This window comes from Lontra canadensis, unplaced genomic scaffold, assembly GCF_010015895.1.
Source record: "Lontra canadensis isolate GAN:19392208 unplaced genomic scaffold, GSC_riverotter_1.0 scaffold48, whole genome shotgun sequence".
Classification (NCBI taxonomy): Eukaryota; Metazoa; Chordata; class Mammalia; order Carnivora; family Mustelidae; genus Lontra; species Lontra canadensis.
In genome coordinates this window covers 9987076-10010164 of record NW_022631042.1, presented here as the reverse complement: position 1 = coordinate 10010164, position 23089 = coordinate 9987076, and the positions used below count along the sequence as shown (strand labels likewise).

At 36.5% G+C, this 23089-nt stretch overlaps 1 protein-coding gene across 6 annotated transcripts in view; it reads left to right on the top strand.

Annotated features, from left to right (window-relative positions):
- Positions 1 to 23089, top strand: part of ORC5 (origin recognition complex subunit 5) — a 98266-nt gene that overhangs the window by 34910 nt on the left and 40267 nt on the right. For 4 of the 6 annotated variants that reach the window (XM_032873316.1, XM_032873320.1, XM_032873317.1 and 1 more), the window contains exons 9-12: positions 5897 to 5949; positions 7307 to 7419; positions 8391 to 8438; positions 14956 to 15066. In XM_032873316.1, coding sequence (XP_032729207.1) covers positions 5897 to 5949; positions 7307 to 7419; positions 8391 to 8438; positions 14956 to 15066 — 325 coding nt within the window. Of the gene's footprint in view, positions 1 to 5896; positions 5950 to 7306; positions 7420 to 8390; positions 8439 to 13705; positions 13791 to 14955; positions 15067 to 23089 lie in introns of all 6 variants that reach the window. The other 2 variants (XM_032873319.1, XM_032873318.1) reach the window with 1 other exon arrangement.

Below are 23089 nucleotides of genomic sequence, written 5' to 3'. Positions count from 1 at the left end.
TGCACTTCATTTTTACAGAAGAAGGCATTTTAGAACCAAGAACTCTACTAAGCCATCCCAAACCCTCTCACCCCTGCATTCATAGTATCATCTGTTTGCTGATCCAAGCAAATGTTGGGCATTTCAAAATGAAGAGAATATAAATAGAAAATCCACAAAAAGGTATTATAAGAAGAAATAGAAAATGTGAATAAAAAAATTTTCGCTGATAAGAATTTTTCCCTTCCCACCAAAATAAAGCACAGGAAGATATTTTAAATTTTAAACAAGCATCTTCTAATATGAAAAAATACTTAAAATCAGAAATTCAGCAACTCAGAATAGAAAAATAGGAGGATGTGAAACAAAATTGACCAAACTCAGGAATGGAATTCAAGCAAAAGTAATTTCCTCATTTGAACATGAAATTTTAAGATATCCAAAGGAGAGTAGATTCAATTGAGAATATAATAAAGAATATTGAAGAGAAGGGGCACCTGGGTGGCTCAGTGGGTTAAAACCTCTGCCTTTGGCTCAGGTCATGATCTCAAGATCCTGGGATCGAGCCCCGAATCGGGCTCTCTGCTCAGCGGGGAGCCTGCTTCCTCCCTTCACTCTCTCTGCCTGCCTCTCTGCCTACTTGTGATCTGTCAAATAAATAAATAAAATCTTAAAAAAAAAAAAAAAAAGAATATTGAAGAGAAGAATGAAAACAACCAGGAGGACAAAACTAAATAAAGAGGTAAAAATGATCAAGTAGAATCTAATAAATGTGATAGGCAAAGAAGATTCAATGTATGTGTAATTGGAGTTCCTAAAGAATGAAAACAATGGATTTGAATTAAGATCTAAAACTGTTTTCCAAGATTTTCTAGAAGTGAAAAAAAGACCTTGTTCCACATTTTTAAAAGAAGATTTTATTTATTTATTTGAGATACAGGAGGAGAGAGAGAGTCCAAGCAGGGGGATGAGCAGAGGGAAAGGTAGAAGCCGACTCCCCACTGAGCAGGGAACCTGATGTGCTGCTCAGTCCCGGGACCATGACCTGAGCTGAAGGAAGATGCTCAACCAGGACTGAGCCACCCAGGTGCCGGTGGATAGACTTTTTAGTTAGATCTCAATTGAAACTGGTTCTACCATGTAGAAGCTTTGTGTTGGTTAACTTCTGTTTGAGTTTTGTCATTTGTAAAAAAGGGGAAAAAAAAGGATATGTTTCTGTCTTACAAGTTCATGAATATTAAATGGAATATCTTAAGAACTGGGTTCCTAAGAGACTTAAATGTTAGTCTCCTCTCTTCTCATTAAAGATGTCATTTTATCCCCTTGTTTTGCAAGTGTAAATAATGTTAAATGGGTAATTGCTATATAAGAAACTCTTAGCAATTTAAACTGCCTCAAAGTCTGGGTTATAACAATGTAAATGAAAATTTTACTTTTATTTGCATTTATAAGAAGTAATGAATGTGAAAATGTCTTATAATCTGTGAAGCAATATTGAATTATAAGGTAGAGGAAGTGATCTGTTTTGAAAGTCAGCTTGTTGTGCTAGCTCTGCTCTCCACAAGGTTACTAGTAGTATGTCATAATTTCCCATATTGCTGTACAGGCATACCTTGGAGATATTGCAGATTCTCTTCCAGACTACTGCAATTAAAAAAAATAATAATGCAATAAAGTGAGTCAAATGAGTTTTTTGGTTTCCCAGTGCATATATGTTAGTTTACACTGTACTCTCATCTGTTAAGAGTACAGTAGTTTATCTTAAAAAACCGCACAGTGTACATATACCTTAATAAAAAATATGTTACTGCTAAAAAATGCTAACCACCATCTGAGCTTTCAGTGAGTTGCAGTGTTGTTGTTTTGTTTGTTTGTTTGTTTTTGGCTAGTGTTGGGTCCGTTATCAAAGGAACGAGACTGAGACAAAGTGAAAGTTATGCAAAGCCTTATACTATGCCAAGCATTAGAAGTTAGACTGACCAGCCAGGGGAATGAGACTGAGACTAAGTGAAAGTTATGTAAAGCTTTATTCTATGCCAAGCATTAGAAGTTGTCTCTGACTGGCCAGGGCCGCCTCCGAAGAGAGCGACGACCCCTCGGTCTTACAGGCTAGTTTTATAGAGCACAACCGCAGACCTCTACATATGTGGCTTTGGCTGATTGGATGTCTTTTACCTGCCTGGCCTTATTTTAGGTGTGTGTTTTAGCAATGGTTACCTGGAACCGATATCACTAACTGCTGAGGCGTTTATTAAACAACAAAATGGCTACCTAGGCAACATGGTAACAACAAAATGGCTACCTAGGCAACAAAATGGCTATCTAGGCAACATGGAGTCACTCTGGCTAAGCAGGCCCAGGCAGGCCCTAGGGGTTTAACAGGTTTTAACATGAAATTGGCCCCAACACTAGCAGAGGGTCTTGCCTTGATGTCGATGCCTGTTCACTGATCAGGGTGGTGTTTGTTGAGCATTGAGGTGGCTGTGGCAATTTCTTAAGGCAACAGTGAAATTTACTGCATCCGTAGACTCTTCTTTCATGAACGATTTCTCTGTAGCTTGTAATGCTGTTTGATAGCGTTTTACCCACAGTAGAACTTTCAAAATTGGAGTCAGTACTTTTAAATCCTCTTGTCACCTTAACAACTAAATTTTTTTTTTTTAAGATTTTACTTAATTTGACAGACAGAGATCACAAGTAGGCAGAGAGGCAGACAGAGAGAGGAGGAAGCAGGCTCCCCGCTGAGCAGAGAGCCCGATGTGGGGCTTGATCCCAGGACCCTGAGATCATGACCTGAGCCAAAGGCAGAGGCTTTAGCTCACTGAGCCACCCAGGTGCCCCTTAACAACTAAATTTATATAGTATTCTGAATCCTTTGTTGTCATTTCAAAAATCTTCATTAGCATCTTAACCAAATTCCCTTTCAGGAAACCCCTTCCATTGTTCATCTGAAGCAGTTCCTCATCTATTAAAAAGTTCTGTCATGAGATTGCTGCAGTTCAGTTACATCTTCAGGCTCCGCTTCTAATTCTAGTTCTCTTGCTCTTCCACCCCTTCTGCAGTTACTTCTTCCACTGACGTCTCGAATCCCTCAAAGTCATTCTTGAGGGTTGGAATCAGCTTTTTTTAAACTCCTATTACTGTTGATATTTTGACTTCTTCCCGTGAATCATGAATGTCCTTAATGGCATCTGGACTGGTGAATCCTTCCCAGAAGGTTTTCAATTGACTTTGCTCAGATCCGTCAGAGGAATTACCATCTCTGGCAGCTCTAGCCTTGAGAAATGTATTTTTTCAATAGTAAGACTATAAAGTTGAAGTGATTCCTTGATCAAGAGGCTGCAGAATGGATATTGTGTTAGGCCTGAGAACAACATGAATCTCTTTGTCCATCTCCCTCAGAGGTCTTGGGTGACCAGGTCCATTGTCAGTGAGCAGTCATATGTTGAAAGGAATCTTTTCTGAGCAGTAGGTCTCAACAGTGGGCTTAAAATACTCCATACACCATGTTGTACACATGTGCTGTCAGCAGGTTTTGTTGCTCCATTGATAGAACACAGGCACAGTACGTTTAGCATCATTCTTAAGGGCCTTGAGATTTTTGGAATGGTCAGTGAGCATTAGCTTCAACTGAAAGTCACCAGCTACATTAGCCCCTTATAAGAGAGTCAGCTCCATAGCTATGAAAGTCCCAGATGGCATCTTTTTCTAGTAGGAGGCTGTTTCACCTACACTGAAAACCTCTTGTTCAGTGCAGCCGCCTTCATTCATGATCTTAGCTAGATCTTCTGGAAGGACTTGCTGCAGCTTCTACATCAATTTCTGCTTCACCTTGCACTTTTATGTTATAGAGATGGTTTCTTTCTTTAAACCTCATGAACCAACCTCTGCTAGCTTCAAACCTTTTTTCTACAACTTCCTCACCCCTCTCAGCCTTCATAGAATTGAAGAGTTAGGGCCTTGCTCTGGATTAGGCTTTGGCTTAAGGGAGTGTTTTGGCTGTTTTGATCTTCTGTCCATATCACTGTCCATATCCCATATCCAAGACCCCTAAAATATTCTCCAGATCAGCAACAAGGCTCTTTTGCTTTCTTACTGTTTTGTGTGTGTGCTGGAGTAGCACTTTCAGTTTCCTTGAAGAACTTTTTCTTTCCTTTTGCAACTTGGCTAACTGGTGCAAGAGGCCTAGTTTTTGGTCTATCTCAGCTTTTGACAGGATTTCCTCACTAGCTTTAATATTCTCTAGCTGGTGATTTAAAGTGAGAGACATGCAACTCTTCCTTTCACTTGAACACTCAGAGGCCGTTGTAGGGTTACTGATTGGCCCAGTTTCGATATAATTGTGTCTCAGGGAATAGGAAGGCCCAAGGAGAGGAAGAGATGGAGGAATGGCCAGTCAGTGGAGCAGGTAAGTTTGCTGTCCTCTGTGGGTGCAGTTCATGACCCCCAAAACAATTAGAATAGTAATATCAAAGGTCACTTGGTCACAGATCACCATAAGAAATAATAAAAATGAAAAAATTTGAAATAGTATGAGAATTACCCAGATGTGACAAAGAGACATGAAGTGAGCAGTTGCTGTAAGAAAAATGGCACTGATAGATGTGCTTGAAGCAGGGTTGCCACAGAGCTTCAATTTAAAAAAAAAAAAAAAAAAAAAGCACTATCTGCAAAGCACAGTGAAGTAAAGCATGATAAAATGAGGTATGCCTTTATTTCCATAATTTTCAGCGCTGCTTGCAGTTTTGAAAAAAATACAGTTTGATTTGGGATATTTAGTTCTGGTCTGGCATTTATTTTTAAATTGGTATTTTAAGAGCTGAGTTAAAGAGTTTGAGAGGGTTCTTAGAGATCATTGCATCTAACTGCCTTATTTTTTGGTGAGAAGCTTATTGATTTATTCAAGGTCATACAGCTAAAACGTCTCTCGGGGCAGTCTTTCCTTACACTATAGGGTGTTTCCTAATGAATTTTGTCATATCATGGCTTCATATTCTTAATAATATTTGAGGGTGTTTAGTAGTTTTAATTGCAGGTAAGATCAGAGAGGGGCAGTGGAAATGAAATGCCATTCTGTAAGGATTCAGGTCTTAGCTCTGGCCTGGTGTCCTTGGGCGCTTAACCTGTAGGCCTCAATTTTCTGATGTAATGGTACTTATTTTAAGAGATTGTTATGTAGGGGCACCTGGGTAGCTCAGTCGGTTAAGCATTAGCCTTCGGCTCAGGTCATGATCCCAGGGTGCTGGGATTGAGCCCCACGTTGGGTTCCCTGCTCAGTGGGGAGCTCGCCTTTCACTCTTCCTCTGCTCTTCTCCTCCATTTGAGCTCTCTCTCTCTCTCTCAAATAGATAAAATCTTTTTTTTTTTTTTTTTTTAATTTATTTGACACAGAGAGAACACAAGTAGTCAGAGAGGCAGGCGGGGCGGGGAGCGGGGGCGGAGCAGGCTCCCTGCTGAGCAGAGAGCCTGATGCGGGGCTCGATCCCAGGACCCTGAGATCATGACCTGAGCCACCCAGGAGCCCTGCTTTTTTTTTTTTTTAAAAGAGTGATTGTTATGGAGTTAGAAATAGTGTATAACGATTGCATTTAATATGCTAACTGGAGCATTGGGAGTTTTAACTGAAGGATAGGTGATGTTATTTATTGGTACTTTTTGATAACTTTAAAATAATGATCAGGAAAAGAGATTAAAAATTAACATCTGGATATTGATATGTAAGTTTGTGTTGTTTTAATATTCCTTCAGTGATTTCGTTAAGGCACAGACATGTACATTGCATGTCTGTGTTGTCTTATTTATAAGGAAATTGATTATTTTCTTAAGCCAAAAAATTACTTTTTCTAGGACTCTTTTAAGTACAGTATACTGATTTCATACATTTTCAAACCATTATTGCTCTTCTATTTTCTTTCAGTTCACAGTGGGAAAAGTTACAGAAAGATGACATAGATCCAGCACAACTTAAAGGTATCAGAGGAAGTATTGAGACAGTTACCAGAGACATTTCTTTAATTTATTACTAATAATCAAGATACTGAAATTAATACTAAAGATAGCATCAGTCAGTAAATGGTGTTATGGAAAAGAATTTAGAAACTATGATGATATTTTAATTAATGATTTTCTCTTAAGTGAAACTCCCAATTTATGAGAGGAAATAATTCTCTAATACTAGTTTTCTATTTTCTAAATGTTGAATTATGTCATGTAAAAATCAAGCAGTTTAATTTCTTTAAATGCTTTTGTTCAGTTCTGTGACACAATTTTATCTCAGTATATATGTATTTCTTGAGTTTTATGTTAATCCAGTTTGGGGGATGCATTTTTGTTGGTTATGTTTAAAAAGCTTTGTGCTTTTATTTAAAGAAACTATTATTTTGGATTTATCCCAGTAGAACACTTGACTTAAAAAAAAATTGCGCAAGTGTCTAAAATATTCTTATTGGAAAAAGTAGATCACTGGCTAGTGGTTGGAGAAAATGGTATAAAATTAAGTGGTGTTGCAATTCTCTTTTGTCTATTTTGTTTCTAAATGCCCGAGGTACTGTACAAGTGATTTTCAGTTGTGTGTTCCAGTGGAAAAAAATAGATGCTAGCCTTAGAAAATCTGCAATAACTGGTCTTCACTATTCCCTAATTGTATGACCATGAGTCCAATTCAATGTCCTCATCTAAAATAAAAAGAATGTCTAACTTTAAGTTATGGCAAGGATTTGAAGATGCCTCAGTAATAAGGTGGCACCTAGCACATTGTCTGTGCTAGATACTCAGTAAATATCAGATTCCTTGCTTTCCTGTAAAAATTGATGGTATTTGACCAGCTCCTTTGTTTTATTTATCCATTTATTTAGTTATTTCCATAGGGTTACAAAAACAAACCCCAGATGTGTTTGCATCCGCAAATATTATAGCTTGGTAAGAAATATATATACAGCTCACTGTTAATACAAGGTATAAAGTTACATGGGTCATAAATGAAATTCACAAGGTAGGGATAGATTTTCTATTTTGGTATGATAGGAGAGCAGCAGGGAAGTTTAATGGAAAGTGTGGCTTTGAAGGGCAGGATGGGTAGGATTTAGACCTCAGAATAGGAGGAGCTAAGCAAAAATAATAGAGCGAGCAAGCATATGATTAATAGTAACGTTCACCACCACTGCTCATTATAATGGCACTTTAAACTCAGGGAGTTTAAAGTTTTTTTAAAAACTTTTACCAGAGGACACCATATGGAAGTTAAAAGATCAGTGAGAAAAGATAAGAGATACTTAAAATCTTAGTGGTAGCCTACCAAATGCCTTCATGAAAGATTTTTGTTATGTAGGTCTCTCGGCATATACTCATGTGGAGCTTCCCTATTACTCTAAGTTTATTCTAATTGCTGCATACCTCGCTTCATACAATCCAGCAAGAACTGACAAGAGGTTCTTCCTTAAGGTAATAATTATTTCTTTTTACTTTGTTTTGGAAGATTCCAGGGATGTTTTGAAATTTCTCAACACCTGTAAGTTCTCAGGGGCAGAGATTAGAATAAGAGATTGCTAAATGTATATTTAGAACTTACTCTTCAAAGACTTTAAATTAGGATCACAACCTGAAAGTATGTTGCTTCACAGAAGAGTTCAGGTATACTTTAGGTAATAGTTCTGGATTTAAAAAATATATAAATAAGGTTTTGTGTAAAGTATGAGAGATGGGAATAATTTTAAGAGTGGTAACTCCTTTATTCTTCTAAAGTTCCTTCAGTAGTGCCATGCACTCCATACAGCGTTATCCAGAACATTCAGGAGACTCATCTGTGTGTACATTAGTTGGAGAAATCCCATTTTGGAATTGTTTTCTTTTTGGGAAAAAAATGCAATTTGATTCATTATTAAATATATTTCTAATAAATTTTTATTTGTTGTTCTGCATATCTCTCCCAGTAGTCTTCGTTTCATGAAGTCAAGGACCACATCTATTTTTTTCTCCACTATTAAATCCCAAATGCTTAACCAAATGTTCTTAGTGTTTCTTAGGTGAATTGACAGCCTGCCTTAAGGATGAATAAAAACCCATTTATCTGTGGAAGTTTTGTTTTTATACAAACAAATATGCTGTAATAAGCTAGTAAGTTAATAAGTTAATAATAAATAATTAATAATAATGTTAAAATAATAAGTTAATCTCTTAGGAAGTATCACTATTTTAGTTTAACACCTTTTTCTTTAAATACAGAAGTAATCTTGTATATGATTGAAATCTAAGTCAAAGCAGCCTAAAATATGTTGATATTTTAGGTATAGTAAATAAAATAAGAAATATGTAAATTAGTATTATATATGCCAGGTTTTAAATTATGTTTTCTGTTTTTGTGGAGTATTGCCTTTTTTTTTTTCCATCCTAACAATTATTTTCCTTAATTGCAGCATCATGGAAAAATCAAGAAAACCAACTTTCTAAAGAAACACGAAAAGGTATTTACCTTCTAATTTCTCTTGGGAAAAACTCATGAATTCAGGTCACCGTGGAAAGTGGATAAATGCATGCTTTTATTAGTCATTTGGATATAAGAATTGATAAGATACCATTATAATGTTGTTGTATTTTGTTACATTGAACGTGGTGATGAAGACACATTCGGGTGAGCTGGTATTGGAGATAAAAGTGAGTTGATAAGTTCTTTCAGTAAATTCATAGATGAAAAAGATTACCCTGGAATTTTTAACTAAACACAGCTGGTTTTCCTGTTTCCTCCTTTGAAACCCTCACAAAAATGACCCTGAAGAAATAATAAAGGTGAACATATGGGGACTAAGTGGACGAGAGACCCACACGACTTGGAACTGCATTGTAGGTAGATGCACAGATGACTGAAAAGGCCGAGAGGGCAGGCACCCAAGCCCCAAAGCAAGCAGGTTTGACCTGAGGAATGTGGAATAGCTTAGAAATCAGAGGCCCTGAGCACATTTGAAGGCAGGGTGTAGGGCCACGTTGAAACTGGCGGATGGAGTGTGTGGACTGCTCAGATACTTGCTCTGCTCTGTATGTCAAAACCACTGCTGCCTCTCTTGGGAAAAGGTGGAGAAGTTCTATCTGTAAACTTTATGCCATAGAAGCTGTGAGTCTTGTTTCTCAGTTCCATTCTTAAAAGCAGTTTTTCTCCGTATGCTCTTCTAAGATGGTAGTGTTTTCTCATGACTTTGAAGACATTGTTATGCTGTCTCTGGCTGTATTGTTGCCACTAAAAAATTTGCTGTTAGTCTTTTATTCCTTTGTTGATACCTGTGTTTTTCTCTACAAGTTCTTACAAGTTCTTCTTGTTTTTCTCTTACACGTTTTCCTCTTGTTTTCCTTTAGTGTTTTTACTGTTTCACTGTGGTGGATCTGGGATTGAATTTTCTAATTGGGGTTCATTTTGTTTCCTGAATTTGAATAACGATGCCTTTATTCAGTTCTGGTGAATTAACTTTTCAAATATTAGCTTCTCCCTCATTCTCTCTAACAATGTCTTCCTGAAATGCTGATTAGATATAGGTCAGATCTTCCCACTCTGTCCTCGTCTCTTAAGTCTTTTTCATTCTTTATTACCTTTGGGCTCTGTGTGCTGAATTCTGGGTGATCTCTTCACTTCTATGTTCTGACTTTCTCTCCAGCTTTGTTTCTTTTGTTTAAATCACCTTTATAATTCCAGTAATGTCATTTGTAATTTTTAGATGTTTCATTGGTTCACGTCTGATCACTTTTATATTTTTCCTAGTCCCATTTTCTTTAACATAGAAATATTTTATATTCTGATATTAGATGTCCTTGTCAATCTACGAAATCTCCATTTTCTGTTATTACTCACTCATGTATGTAATGCCTTGCTCCCGAACATTTTATTACTTTTAATTGTTGACTGAACTTCATCTTGGAATTTTTGAGGCCTGAAGTGTGTTCCTTTAGAAAGGTTTTATGTTTACTTATGTGCAGGCACTTAAGAACGCCAGTAACCTGTGATCATTTGAAATTCAGATCTTAGCCTTGGGGGTTTTCAGACCACAGAGGTACTGTGAATTCTGCCCCCATCTCAACATTAAGCCACAGTTTCTAGTTGAAATTCTCAGGGAAGACTTTTGTCCTCCCTTCACACTGAGTTAGAGTTTGGCAGGGAAATTTTCTTACCAGATCCATTTGCTTGGAATGGAAAATTTTTTCTGGTGTTGCCTCTTCATTGACACATCTCTGATTAGGCTTTCCACCATAGGCAGATCGTTGATTTTGTACCTTCTTTCTTATGTGTGTAGTTGGTTTGGGTAATAAAGGATTGTTAGGAGGGAGTGCTTATAGCTGGGGTGGTCAGGAAAGGATCTGTGGTAGGCTTGCATATGAGTGGCACTCAAAAATCATGGGGACTGGGGCACCTGGTGGCTCAGTTGGTTAAGCATCTGTTTTGGTTCAGGTCATGATCTCAGGGTCCTAGGATCAAGCCCCGTGTTGGGCTCCCTGCTCTCTGGGGAGTCTGCTTCTCCCTCTCTCTCTCCCCCCACTACTTTTGTTCTCGCTTGCTCTCTCTGTTCTCTCTCTCAAATAAATAAATCTAAAAAAAAAAAAAAAATTAAAGAATGGTGGGAACTGATGGGGTCCGTGATCAAAGGAGCGAGGCTGATACAAAGTGAAGGTCAAGCAAAGCTTTATTTCGTGCCAGCATCAAGAATCAAACTGACCCGTCGGGGCCGTCTCTTACAGAGAAAGCAACCACCCCCAGCTTCACAGACTGGCTTTTATAGAGTAAAGGCCATGTGGTTGAGCCTGGCCAATGAGATCATCTCCACCTGGCCTGACTCGTCCTTGTGTTTGGGCTATGTTATTAGGGACTGGTCAACCATATTTTACTGGTTTCCTGGACTTGCTTCTAAGTAAGTTCCTCTGGGGGTGGTAGGGGGGCAGAGCCAGTTTAAGTTTTACTGCACAAACAACAAAATGGCTGTTCAGTCGAGATGGAGTCGCTCTGGCTAAGTAGGCCCTTACAGGAACTGGATGTGCAAAGATGGGAGAGGGGGTATTCCACTTGAGGTAATAATTAGGGCCAAGAGCAGAGGTGAGAAAGTGTAGGGCATATAAAAGAAAGAGCAAAATGTAATTGGCTGAAGTGTGAAGTGAGTTTCAGAGAAAAGTCTTGTGAGGCTAGATTATAGAATTTTGTTACTCACCAGTGTCTTAAGGGAAAGAAGCCCATCTGTTCACATCTGTATCTCAGCACTTGGTGGTATTTGCGGGTGTTTACAAGTGAATAGGTAGAATAAAGAAAATTGAAGAATGAACATAAGGCTAAGAATTTTAGGCCTGTTCTTTAGACAGAGAAAACCATTTAAGGATTTTGAGGGGGAGGGGAGATACATGAGGGCTTTATGAAGGTCAGTGAGGACTGTGACATCCTGGCAATTGAGACCACCCCTATGGAACGAGCGGATTTGCACTTGTTTGTCCTTCCCTGAGAAGGGCAGTCTTGACAGAACTGTATGAGCAAAGACCTCATGAGACTGTCTAGTTGTAAAGGAAGTGTAGTTCTTCTGATGAGATTCTTACCGATTTGACCTTCATAGTAAGTAGCCTCTTTTGTCTTTGGTTCATGTCCTTTTAAAAATCTGAGCTTAACTGAAAGCTCCCTGCGTATACCTACTAGTTTATATTTTTGTTTCCTTTCTTCCTTGAAATCTTGATTGAATGTTTATCTTACGCCAGGCACTCTGCTGGATGCTATGGATGGCGTGGAGAACAGAATAGCCGTTGTCTCTGCCTTCATGAAGGTTTCAATCTAATCAAGACAATACACATTAAAAAGCAGACCATATGAATAATTATTGTAACAGTTGTTTTGAAAATACTATATATCTTCGATTGTATAATTCTTTTTCTCTATCCTTAGCTGACGCTGATTTTTTCAAGATTTTACTTTTTAATTCAACTAATGCCTGTGTGTGATACCAGATTATTTGCCCATCAGTTTATGTAGAAAAGCAATAGTTTTCCCCCTCTCCTTGCCCATAGTCTCATTCCCCTCTTCTCTGAGTTGTTTCTAGTTTTAGTTTTTTCTAGTATAAATATTCATAACTCTAAGTTTCTCTCTCTGTTTTTCTTGGTGTAACTTGACACCAAATTTGATGCCATTTTAACTCCCAAAAATTTGATTTGATTTCCTTTTTTTGATCTATTTTTACAGGCCTTCATTCTCTTTAATGAGCTCTATAATGAATTTAGTAGGCATTTCTCAGACTTTGCCTTCCCCTGTAGGAGGGAAGCCAGTTTGGTGTATAGCACAAAATGAGTTCACTGAGGAAGGTAAATATCATATGCCTCACGTGCCACTAGGACACTTTAATTTTAAATTGGATGTGTGTTTTCTAACCAGAAAATGTAAAAAGTGAAAATCTTTCCATTCCAAGCAAATGGATTTGGTAAGGAAATTTCCCTGCCAGACTCTGACTCTGTGTGAAACGAGGACAAAAGTCTTCCCTGAGAATTTCAACTAGAAACTAGGTTTTAACAGTGATGTGGGGACAGAATTCGCAGTACTTCTATGGTAGAGGGAGAGGGAGACAGACAGTCTCAAGCAGACTCTGTGCTGAGCATGGAGCCCAGCATGGGACTGGATCTCATGACTCTCAGATCATGACCTGAGCCAAAACCAAGAGTCAGATGCTCGACCAGTTGTGCCATGCAGGCGCCTGGATGTTAACCACAGTTCTTAAACTCATTCAACGGACAAATGATTAGTAACAAATGATTAGTATCTAGAATTTTTTTAAAAGAGTTATATAAACCCTTAAGAAAAAGGCAAAAATCTAGTCGATAAGTGGGTAAATGATATAAAAAGGATAGCTGATCATGGCGAGTATACCTGAAACTGACAGAGTCAAGTTAATTATTCTGTAGGTGTATTATTGTGATTGATTTTTGGGTAACACCTGCCTTTTTCAGTTGCCTAACAAACCTGACATGATTATCAGCCTCATTCACCAATGAGAGAAATGAATCTCTATTTTTATTTATTTACTTTTTTTTTGTTGTTGTTGTTGAGAAATGAAACTTTAAACAACAGCCATTATTTCATGTTCTTGGATTGGCAAAACTGAAAAAAAAAAAACAACAAAAAAAACCCTGATGATTTTATTGGTAATAATGTAGAAGAATAAGAGCCTGCGTATTCTGTTTGTTGGCCATAATAAAGTTAATATGGGAGTGTACTTTGTATTGGTCACGATAGGCTGAGCTGTGCTGTAGCAAAAACCCCAAACCCTCAGTGGATTAACATAACAAAGATTTATATGTTGTTCATGACACAATGGCGTATGGGCTGGGTGGCCCTCTTTTGTAGTGATGCCAAGTAAAACATGGTGATTTCTAAAGTGGCTACCAAAGGGTAAGAAGATTAAAGGATTAAAAGAAGATTAAAGGTCTGAGAGGCCAGGCTTGGAAATAGGTGATATCACATTCACCCCCAGTCATCTAACGGGCAGGAGATACTGAGAAATGTAGTTTTCTCTGTGCCCCAGATGGAACTGTTGATGATCACACAGCATTGTCTCCACCCTCTGCTTTCTGCTTTAGTTTCTCAGTCCCACTTAGAGAAACTCACACATGTGCACAAGGGGAAATGTGGTCCATCACAGGATGGTCCATCACAGGATTACTTGTGATGAATTACAGTGATGAATTTTTAGATATAGACAGTGATTTGTCTTAAAATGGAATTCTGTAGGGTTGCTTCAGAACAGAACTCAGAAGTGCATGTATCAATATGGATAAACCTCAAAAACATATTGAACGAAAAAAAGCAACTAGTGGTATGTCCAAAATAATATCATTTATATGAGGTTAGATCTTGCAGATAGTGCTGTGTATTGTTTATAAATGCATCTGTAGTAGTTGTATAAAAATTGTCACGAAAGTGGCAAAAACACCAAATTCTGGATAGTGGTTCCTTTTAGGGGGAAAATGGGATGTGAGAGGAGTGTAAAGGACCTTTAGTTTATCTGTAATGTGATCCAATGTTTTTTCTTTGCACATATCCCATACTGTTAGGGGTTGATAAAATTGGGTGCTGGGCACATCATTATTTATTATATCAGCCCCTGTACTTTTCTAAATGGTTGAAGTATTTAATGAGAAAGGATAAAAATTTAAGACCTGGAAAATGATTTCTAAACTATTTTTTAGATATAAATAGCTGAGGTAAACACACACTTCATTTTGTAATTCTGTGTAGGTATTTTTCTTTATAGTCATTCTTTGAAGAAATAGTTTTTCTCATGCATGTAAATGCAGATTTCCATTTATTTGCCATTGTGCTAATATAGAGTACTTATATTCTAACAGTGCTACTAAAACTATCTTGGAGTGGACCTTGAGCACTTCAGTTTTCTGGTGACAAGACATTGTACCATATGGCTTTGTACACAAATATGCACATTTTATAATCTTTCAGTTTTTAAATTTTACATTATTACAGGGTGACACCTTATTCACAAGTTATCAAATCTTTTTGGGTTTCCAAGCTAGTATTTACTATAACTGATTTTTTTAGAACTATTAATGTTGAACAAATGTATTTTCCTGGTGATGGCACAAAAAGGAGTGAATAGCGAAAAGTAAGGATTAAGTTCTAGTCAGGGAATTAGGACCCGGACCCTGGTTTTGGTTATGGACTATTTTGACAGATGACCTAGCTTAACTCACTTACCATCTGGTTATAACAACAGAATATGTATGATGTTCAGGACTAGGGATGGACAACTTGTGAGTTGTTTACTTAATACCTGTTTATACTAAGAAAATCCTGAAGAAAATTTTGACTGATAAGCCATTATATCAGCTAAGGTTTTAGCGTTGAGACTAAAAGTTAGAATTGTTAGGCTCTTTGGGGTATATTGTATGTATATTGTTACTGGGAATTTGTGGTACAGAAAGTGAGTTCACTATAAGAAGAAAATCCATGTTCTTTTGTTACAGACAAGCAATCATCTTCTCGGACCAAAATCATTTCCACTAGACAGATTATTAGCAATATTATATAGTATCGTGGACAGTAGAGTTGCTCCAACAGCAAACATCTTTTCCCAGGTAAGCTTAATAATAGGTTTTTATCTGTCCTCTATGTCTTTATGGAATTCTTCAGGTAATATAGTTGGTATAGTTCCAGGCATTTAGATTTTTAATTAGCATATGTTACCGTTTTAACTAAGAACAGTATGTTCTTGGTAAGTACTTGAAAATTCCAAATACAGAATCTTTGAGGGTATCCCTGAATTTGCTTCTGTTTACAGGTGTAACTTGATGACAAAACCAACTTGATGTTTCCAGATGTTTTCTTTTTTCAATAAAAGAATTTTTAAATTAAATGATTATAATTATCTTGCTGATTTAAATAAGTGGCTTCATGATGAAATTGATGAATTATTATGTAGAAGTATAATCTAATGAACATAAAATTTTTAAAAACGTATTTGTAAGAAAGTAATCTATAATATCTTTATTTCTCATATATATGTCAACAGTATGATTTAAAAAAAAAAAATTTTCCAGAATGATTAAGTTCTCAAAATTTTCACTAGATGGCAGCAGTAGCATAAAAATATGAAATATAATCTCTTCTCAGCCTTTTGACTAAGATAAGTGAAAAATATGAAAAATATATATTTTTAAAATAAAGTCACTAAGCTTTTGGTTGACTTTCTCAGAAAAATCTGTTTATTAAAAATATAGTCACAATAGATTTCTTAAATGGTCCAGAAAAACGGTTCCTAGCATATGGTATGAATGGTTAGAAGATAAAACAATTGATGTGACTAGTATTACTAAAAAGCACTTCGGACTTTGCAATGAGCATTTTGTTCTCTATATATGTTTTTAGGTTGAGAAATACATAAATAGTAACATTTATGTTTAAATTTGCTGCAAATAAATTTAGTCCCTGAACAAATGTTTGACTTGTAATCTAATCTATGCTGGTAACTTTTTTTTTTTCCCCTGAAATTTTATACTTGAGAGAGAGAGAGAGCATGAGTAAGGGAGCAGGGTGGGCAGAGAGAGGGTGCTAAGCAGGAGGCCCTACCTAGGCTCTATCCAGGACCCTGGGATCATGACCTGAGCTGAAGGCAGATGCTTAAGCCACCCAGGCATCCCCCGAAATTAATTTTTAATCAGACTTTACATTTGTTAATAGCTTTCTACATATAGTAGATGACTTTTTGTTTTGTTTTTGCTGTTGCAATAACTATGAAACAGCAGGTATTATTATCTTTATTAAAAGGTATTGAGCTTTAGGGAGGTTAAATGGTATTCCCAGAATGACAACAGTGGGTAAATCACTGACAATCAAAGCCTAGAGAGGCGAGGTACATGGTTAAGGAAGGCCTTTACATCACATATGATTATATTTCTCAAGTGCCCCAAAATTACCTTTGTGCAAAGGAGGGAATGATAATAAATGTTTTCTTTTTTCCTTTTGGAAAGCTTATAATTTGTCCTGGGGGAATAAAACATGTACATAAGAATAATGGTGTAAGGGTGTATGGATTCTGGATAGCGCGGTTGAGAATTTTAGAGCAGAGAGAGCACTTCTGGATTGGGCAGGGTGAGAGAAAGCTTCACAGAAAAGTTGAAATATGGAGCTGGGCTGTGGAGAATGAGTAGGAGTCATTTCTTTAAGTATTTCTGGTTTATGTAAATGATAGGTGTTTGTTATACAAAAAAATGAGAAATTGGATAAATAAAAAGGAAAAGAAATAGATAAAGCTGACATCTTACTTCCAGTGGGTAGAGTTAGAGATTTAAGAAGGGGAAATGATAGGAGTAAAGGGATGGGAGTGGGGAGAAAACAAGACACATCTGTGAACTGTCGCCCCGATTTTGTTGAAGAGTGGATGGGGTTGTCGGCCATCACTGTCGCTGTGGTCCAGGATGGGTAGTACTGCCATCGCCACACATAACGCCTCGCTCTCAATGCCTTCCATGTCGGACCTTATGTTGCGAGAGTGTTTTGCATCTTAGGAAGTTTGCCATGTATTCGGTTAGTCCTGGAGAGGGAACTGAAGCTCAGTGTCTCAAAGATCTGCCCAAGGCCACACAGCAAATCACTGGCAGCGTCCAGACTTGGATGCAAATGTTCCCAGCAGCAGGTCTAATTTATAGGGATAGACAGTCAAAACCAGCACGAGGTTGCTGATTGGGAGATTTACTAGCTACTCTGAGGCTTTGATTAGAGAAGAACAGTATCACCAGTCTTTATGCTTTCAACAGTGTCCGTAATGTAATTAAGAAACAGCTTGGCCTAAATGTATCTTTATTTTTAAAATGAAGTTAAACTCTCTTCAACCTTAACAATCTAAATGAAGTTTTTGTTCTTTATTTCTTCTCAGTAGCAGTAATCAAAATGATAATTTTGTATATTTAAAATATGGCTTTAAATGAATTCGTGTTCCTTTGATGACAAATCATTTAGGACTTGATCTCAGTGATTCCCATTTGGGATACAGAGGGATAGATGCAACTAACCCTATGAAGTTGACCTCTACTTTTGCTTCGTCAATAAAGTATCCAAGAAAATTAAGTAGCATGTATACTGTGTTTAAGAACAAAATGTGGCAGAAACCACATTCAGAAAAAGGGTTATTTCTTCCACAGGTTTACTTTTGTCCCCTTCCCATTGATTCCCAGTGACCTTTTCTATTTTTTTTTAAAAAGATTTTATTTATTTAATTGACAGATCACAGGTAGGCAGAGAGGCAGGTAGAGAGAGGGAGAAGCAGTTTCCCTGCTGAGCAGGTAGCCCAACGTGAGGCTCGATCCCAGGACCCTGAGATCATGACCTGAGTTGAAGTCAGAGGCTTAACCCACTGAGCCACCCAGGATCCCTGAATTTTTCTATTTTTATTGTTTCATTCAGCCATCAGACTTTACTGTTGCCCATAGGAATGATAATTTCCTTAAGTTAACTTAATTTTTTAAGTGAGAGGAGGATGCCCACATTTGTGTTGGCCTTGCTTATTTGATATGAACACTAGATGGCGATATTGATGCATTCTAGCTTTAAGATGAACTAAGGAAACAGCTTTACATCTTCAATAGTGTTTCGTGTTTAGAGAAAGCTGTTTGTTAAATGAACATATTGGTCTATTTGGACAAAAATATATTGGAAAATAGTTGTGTTGCATGAGTATTTTCTACCTGGAAGTAAAATGTTTTGGACAAAAATATATTGGAAAATAATTGTGTTGCATGAGTATTTTCTACCTGGAAATAAAATGTTTTCTGTTAGCTGTTGTGTGTCTTTAATGAGAAGATAATGTGTTATTTTTCTAATCATTTATTCCATATGGAACTGTCTTAAGGGTTTATTTCATAATAATATGCTGTTCTTTTAGTTTGACTTACCAGTTATATAATTATTTATTATTTTTTATATATAACAAATTGATCAGATGTGGTAGATATGAAGTGGAATTTTATTTACACTGCATTTTATTCAAATCCATTTAAATCTATTCTGTAAAAAAATTAAAAAATAGTAGCTTAAGGAATCTTTGAAGTTAAAATTCCAAGTGAGAATAATAATCAAATTCATAATAGTGTTAGTAACAGTATTATATTATAGTTGGTATTCTTCTGAATTTATTCTTTATTAAATTTTAGATACGGGGCACCTGGGTGTCTCAGTGGGTTAAAGCCTCTGCCTTTGGCTCAGGTCATGATCCCAGGGTCTTGGGATTGAACCCCGCATTGGGCTCTCTGGTCAGTGGGGAGCCTGCTTCCTCCTCTCTCTCTCTGTCTGCCTCTCTGCCTACTTATGATCTCATTCTGTCAAATAAATAAATAAAACCTTAAAAAAATTTTTAGATACAATTCTATTCATTAATTTTTTTAGTCTCTTAAATAGGTAAAAGAATGTTAGCACATTTAACTTTTTATTAGAGTAATGCTCAGATTTTTCAGATTGAAATATGGTTTTTAAATTTTTCTGAGACTTTAAAGATAAGTCTAGCCTTATCCAATTTAATGTCATCGTGTTGTCAAGATCATGGATTATTTTAAAAATTGTCACTCACATAAAACAAATGTAGCTCTTATATATGTATATGAACTTTGTGAATGGCAAAGCATTAATTCTGGTGTTTTCATTCTTTTTTTCCTATCGGCATGGCTAGAATGGGTAAACTATACCATTTACATGCAGGAAGTAGTAAAGTTTAGAGGTATTACTTTCAAATTTTAATTTGATCAGATATGTTATTGAAGACCATTTATCATCTTTAAAAGAAATACTGCTGAGGGGCGCCTGGGTGGCTCAGTGGGTTAAAGCCTCTGCCTTCGGCTCGGGTCGTGATCCTGGGTGTCCTGGGATTGAGCCCCCCATCTGGCTCTCTGCTTGGCGGGGAGCCTGCTTCCCTGCCCCCCAATCTCTCTGCTTGCTTCTCTACCTACTTGTGGTCTCTGTCAAATAAATAAATAAAATCTTAAAAAAAAAAAAAAAAAAAGAAATACTGCTGAATTGTCCTTTTTTTTTTTTTTTTTTTTTTTTTTCCCCAGAAGTATATTAAAACCAGGTTACGGGGCGCTTGGGTGGCTCAGTGGGTTAAACCTCTGCCTTCTGCTCGGGTCATGATCTCGGGGTCCTGGAATCGAGCCCCGCATGGGGCTCTCTGCTCAGCGGGGAGCCTGCTTCCCTCTCTACCTGCTACTCTGCTTACTTGTGAATTCTCTCTGTAAAATAAATAAATAGAATCTTTAAAAAAAAAACAAAACAGGTTATGCTTTTTTATTTTCTTTTTTTTTCCTTGAAGAAAAATGATAATTTGTTTGGAAATTTTTGCATGATCTAATTCATCCTTTTGATATTTCAGTGTCTTCTCTTACTCATCCTTGTTGACTTCCTCCATAGTCTTATATTTAGGTGAATATAGTAGGAACAGTTCTTTAAGATTGTAATCATGTATATTACTTATTTTAAAATATTAAGCCATAGTGTCTTCTCTTTTCTTAGAGGATAAACTTGCTGAAGAATTTATTTCTAAAATTACTGATAGTGGTTTTTTTTTTTTTTAAGATTTAATTTATTTATTTGAGAGAGAGACAGTGAGAGAGGGAACACAAGCAGGGGGAGTGGGAGAGGGAGAAGCAGGCTTACTGCCGAGCCGGGAACCCTACGTGGGGCTCGATGACCTGAGCTGAGGGCAGCCGCTTAACAGCTGAGCCACCCAGATGTCCCAATAGTGGTTTCTAAAGTGACTTTTAAAGGGAAAATTACTTTAAAAATTTAAGGAGATTTAAGTACACATATATTACATATTAACATTGATCCTATTTGATCAGTTTAGCATTTTGAAGAATTATTTTTGAAGTTAGTTCACTGTAATTGTACACTTCAGAAGTTTGAAAATAGTGTGTGTTGTATCCTGGATTATAAGAATGCACTCTAAATTAATATCAAGAAGTAGTTGAAAAATAAGAAAAGGAGCATACATTGTTCCTTTAAAAAATAGTTTTATGTACCATATAGACAAGTTGAATTTTTTCAGTAATTAATAACTCATTTCTGAATGGCTTTTTATTTAGGTGTGTATAATTTAATAAGGAAAAATTAAAGTGTTCTTATAAATTTTCATTTTTAAGAGTAAAATTTTTTTGAGCAAAGTATAATGTACAGATTACAGATAAAGTGTTATCTGTACATTATCCATATCCATTTTTACTTTCTCTGCTTGTGAACTCACATCATGATACCATATACATAATGGAATATATTTGAACTATATTTGTTACATCAGTTTAATTTTTTGGTCATGAATCAACTTGATCTTTCCCCATGAAAGTTGCATTAATTATAGTAGCATTTAGATAACCTTAAGCTTTCTGCTCATTTAGTTGTTGGTTTTATAATCTATATAGGATATACTTAAACTAATAATTGTGATATTTTCCAAATCATCATCAGTCAGAATGCAGAATTATAATTTAGTTATTTCATCTGTGAGAGGCTTTTTTTTTTTTTTAAGATTTTATTTGTTTATTTGACAGAGATCACAAGTAGGCAGAGAAGCAGGCAGAGAGAGAGTGGGGGGGGACGCAGGCTCCTCGATCCCAGGACTCTGGGATCATGACCAGAGCCAAAGGCAGAGGCTTTAACACACTGAGCCACCCAGGCGCCCCCATCTGTGAGAGCTTTTTGAAGTAGATGCCTTGTCTCTAATTTACCATAGCTGGAAGGTGTTTTTGCTACACTTGTTAGGGCTGTTAACCTTTATCCAACCAAAAACAGATTTTTGGCATTTTTCTTCTAATATAGGTAGCTGTTCACTAAATTTATATAATTTTCTGGTCCTTTTACAGTATAGAAGGGATTTTGTTAATATTATTTAACTTGAAACATTTAAAAAGAAAAATTTTAATGTAATCTACTTTAATTCATACTTCAAATTCAGAGTTAGTATTTATCTTCTTTCCCAGGTTGGAATTAATTTTTTTTTCTTTGCTTAAGATTTCACGTAACAGGTTCTTACTGAGGCCTGCTATGTTGCAGGCACACTATTGGATAAAGAGTATGAATGTGAAGAGGGTGCTGCTCCTCCCCTCAGGACTTCCGAGTCAGTCTGTGGCTTCCACTGCCCTTCTTTTGGTCTTGGTGCAGCTGCCAGCTTCTAACTTGTACTAAGGTTAATGGCCTATGTGTGTATTTAGTGAGAGGACAAACATGCTGAATGAGGGAATTGATACTTAAATACTTAAAGGGAAAATTAATATTAAAATATCTAAGGTGAATAGATAAAAATAGAATTTTTCACTTCATTAGTCCCTCTTCTTTGATAATATAGGTATTTGAATGTCTTCTTCCAAATAAAATGAACAAACCTGTTTGTTGAATCTTTCCTTCTGACATGCCTTGAACTTAGTGTTTATGGAGCATGATTGTTTAATACCTGTGTCATAACTAAGTTTTGCTAATACCCACTTAGATTTAGTTATAACTAAATTAGATTCTGTTAGTTCAGTCTTGATATCAAACAGTCTGAGTTAAGCCTTGAAACTTACCAAGTTATGGACAGATAATTGGTGTATTATATTTGGCTAAACTAAGTGGGTCTTAAAAAGTTACATGGGTGTATTTCAAATACTTTATGATTAAAAGTTGCCCTAGGGCTCCTGGGTGGCTCAGTTGTTAAGCATCTATCTTTGGCTCAGATTAGGCGCAGGTCTTGGGATCAAGCCCCTGTACCTGGTTCCCTGCTCAGTGGGAAGTCTGCTTCTCCCTCTGTCTCTGCCTGCTGTTCCCCCTGCTTGTGCTCTCTTTCTCTGTCAAATAAATAAATAAAATATTTTTTTTTAAGTAAAAAAAAAAAAAGTTACCCTATTGTGTCACTCTTTTATATACAGTATTTCAATCTACTTTTGTAAATTTTTAACCAAAGCTACTTTAACCAAATTGATTTTATAGACTTTACTTAAAAACCTCTTTACCTTAAAAAATTAGTTTATTGAATAATATTACAGTGGTTTGATTTATGTTTTTACAGAAAAAGTAATAACAGTTATCAAATGCTAGTCACATAACATCAGAAATCACAGTTGATGAAGTATTATCCCATGCATGTACTGATTAGGTGAGAATTTGAATCTTGTAAACGTAAAGGGTAACTTCCTAAAATCTAGCTATAATATATTCATATGAAGTGACTTGAAGTATGGTAATTTTCTTTATATTAAGGTTGGCAAACAGCAGTTTTCTTGAAAACAAATTCCCTGCATACTAGAGTATTAGAAAATGTGAAAAGCTATTCTTTGTGATTTCTTTATGCTTCATTTGGCTTGTGCCAGCATTCCAATATTCTCTGTATTATCCAACTTAAATACTGGATGCTATTAAGGTAAATTATATAAATCACCGAAGATATCTTGAATGCTGACATTTTCTAATAATCTTACTGTTTTTAACCACAACTGAGACTGTGGGCCATTTCATTGCAAACATGGTAAAGGAGGCTTACTTAATGCCTACTTCACTGATGAATAGGTCGGCAGGGGTGTTGTTTGACAGAGGCAGACCCTTCTCTAGCAGTGAAGGGCCTGACCGCCATGGTGCTCAGTCTCCACT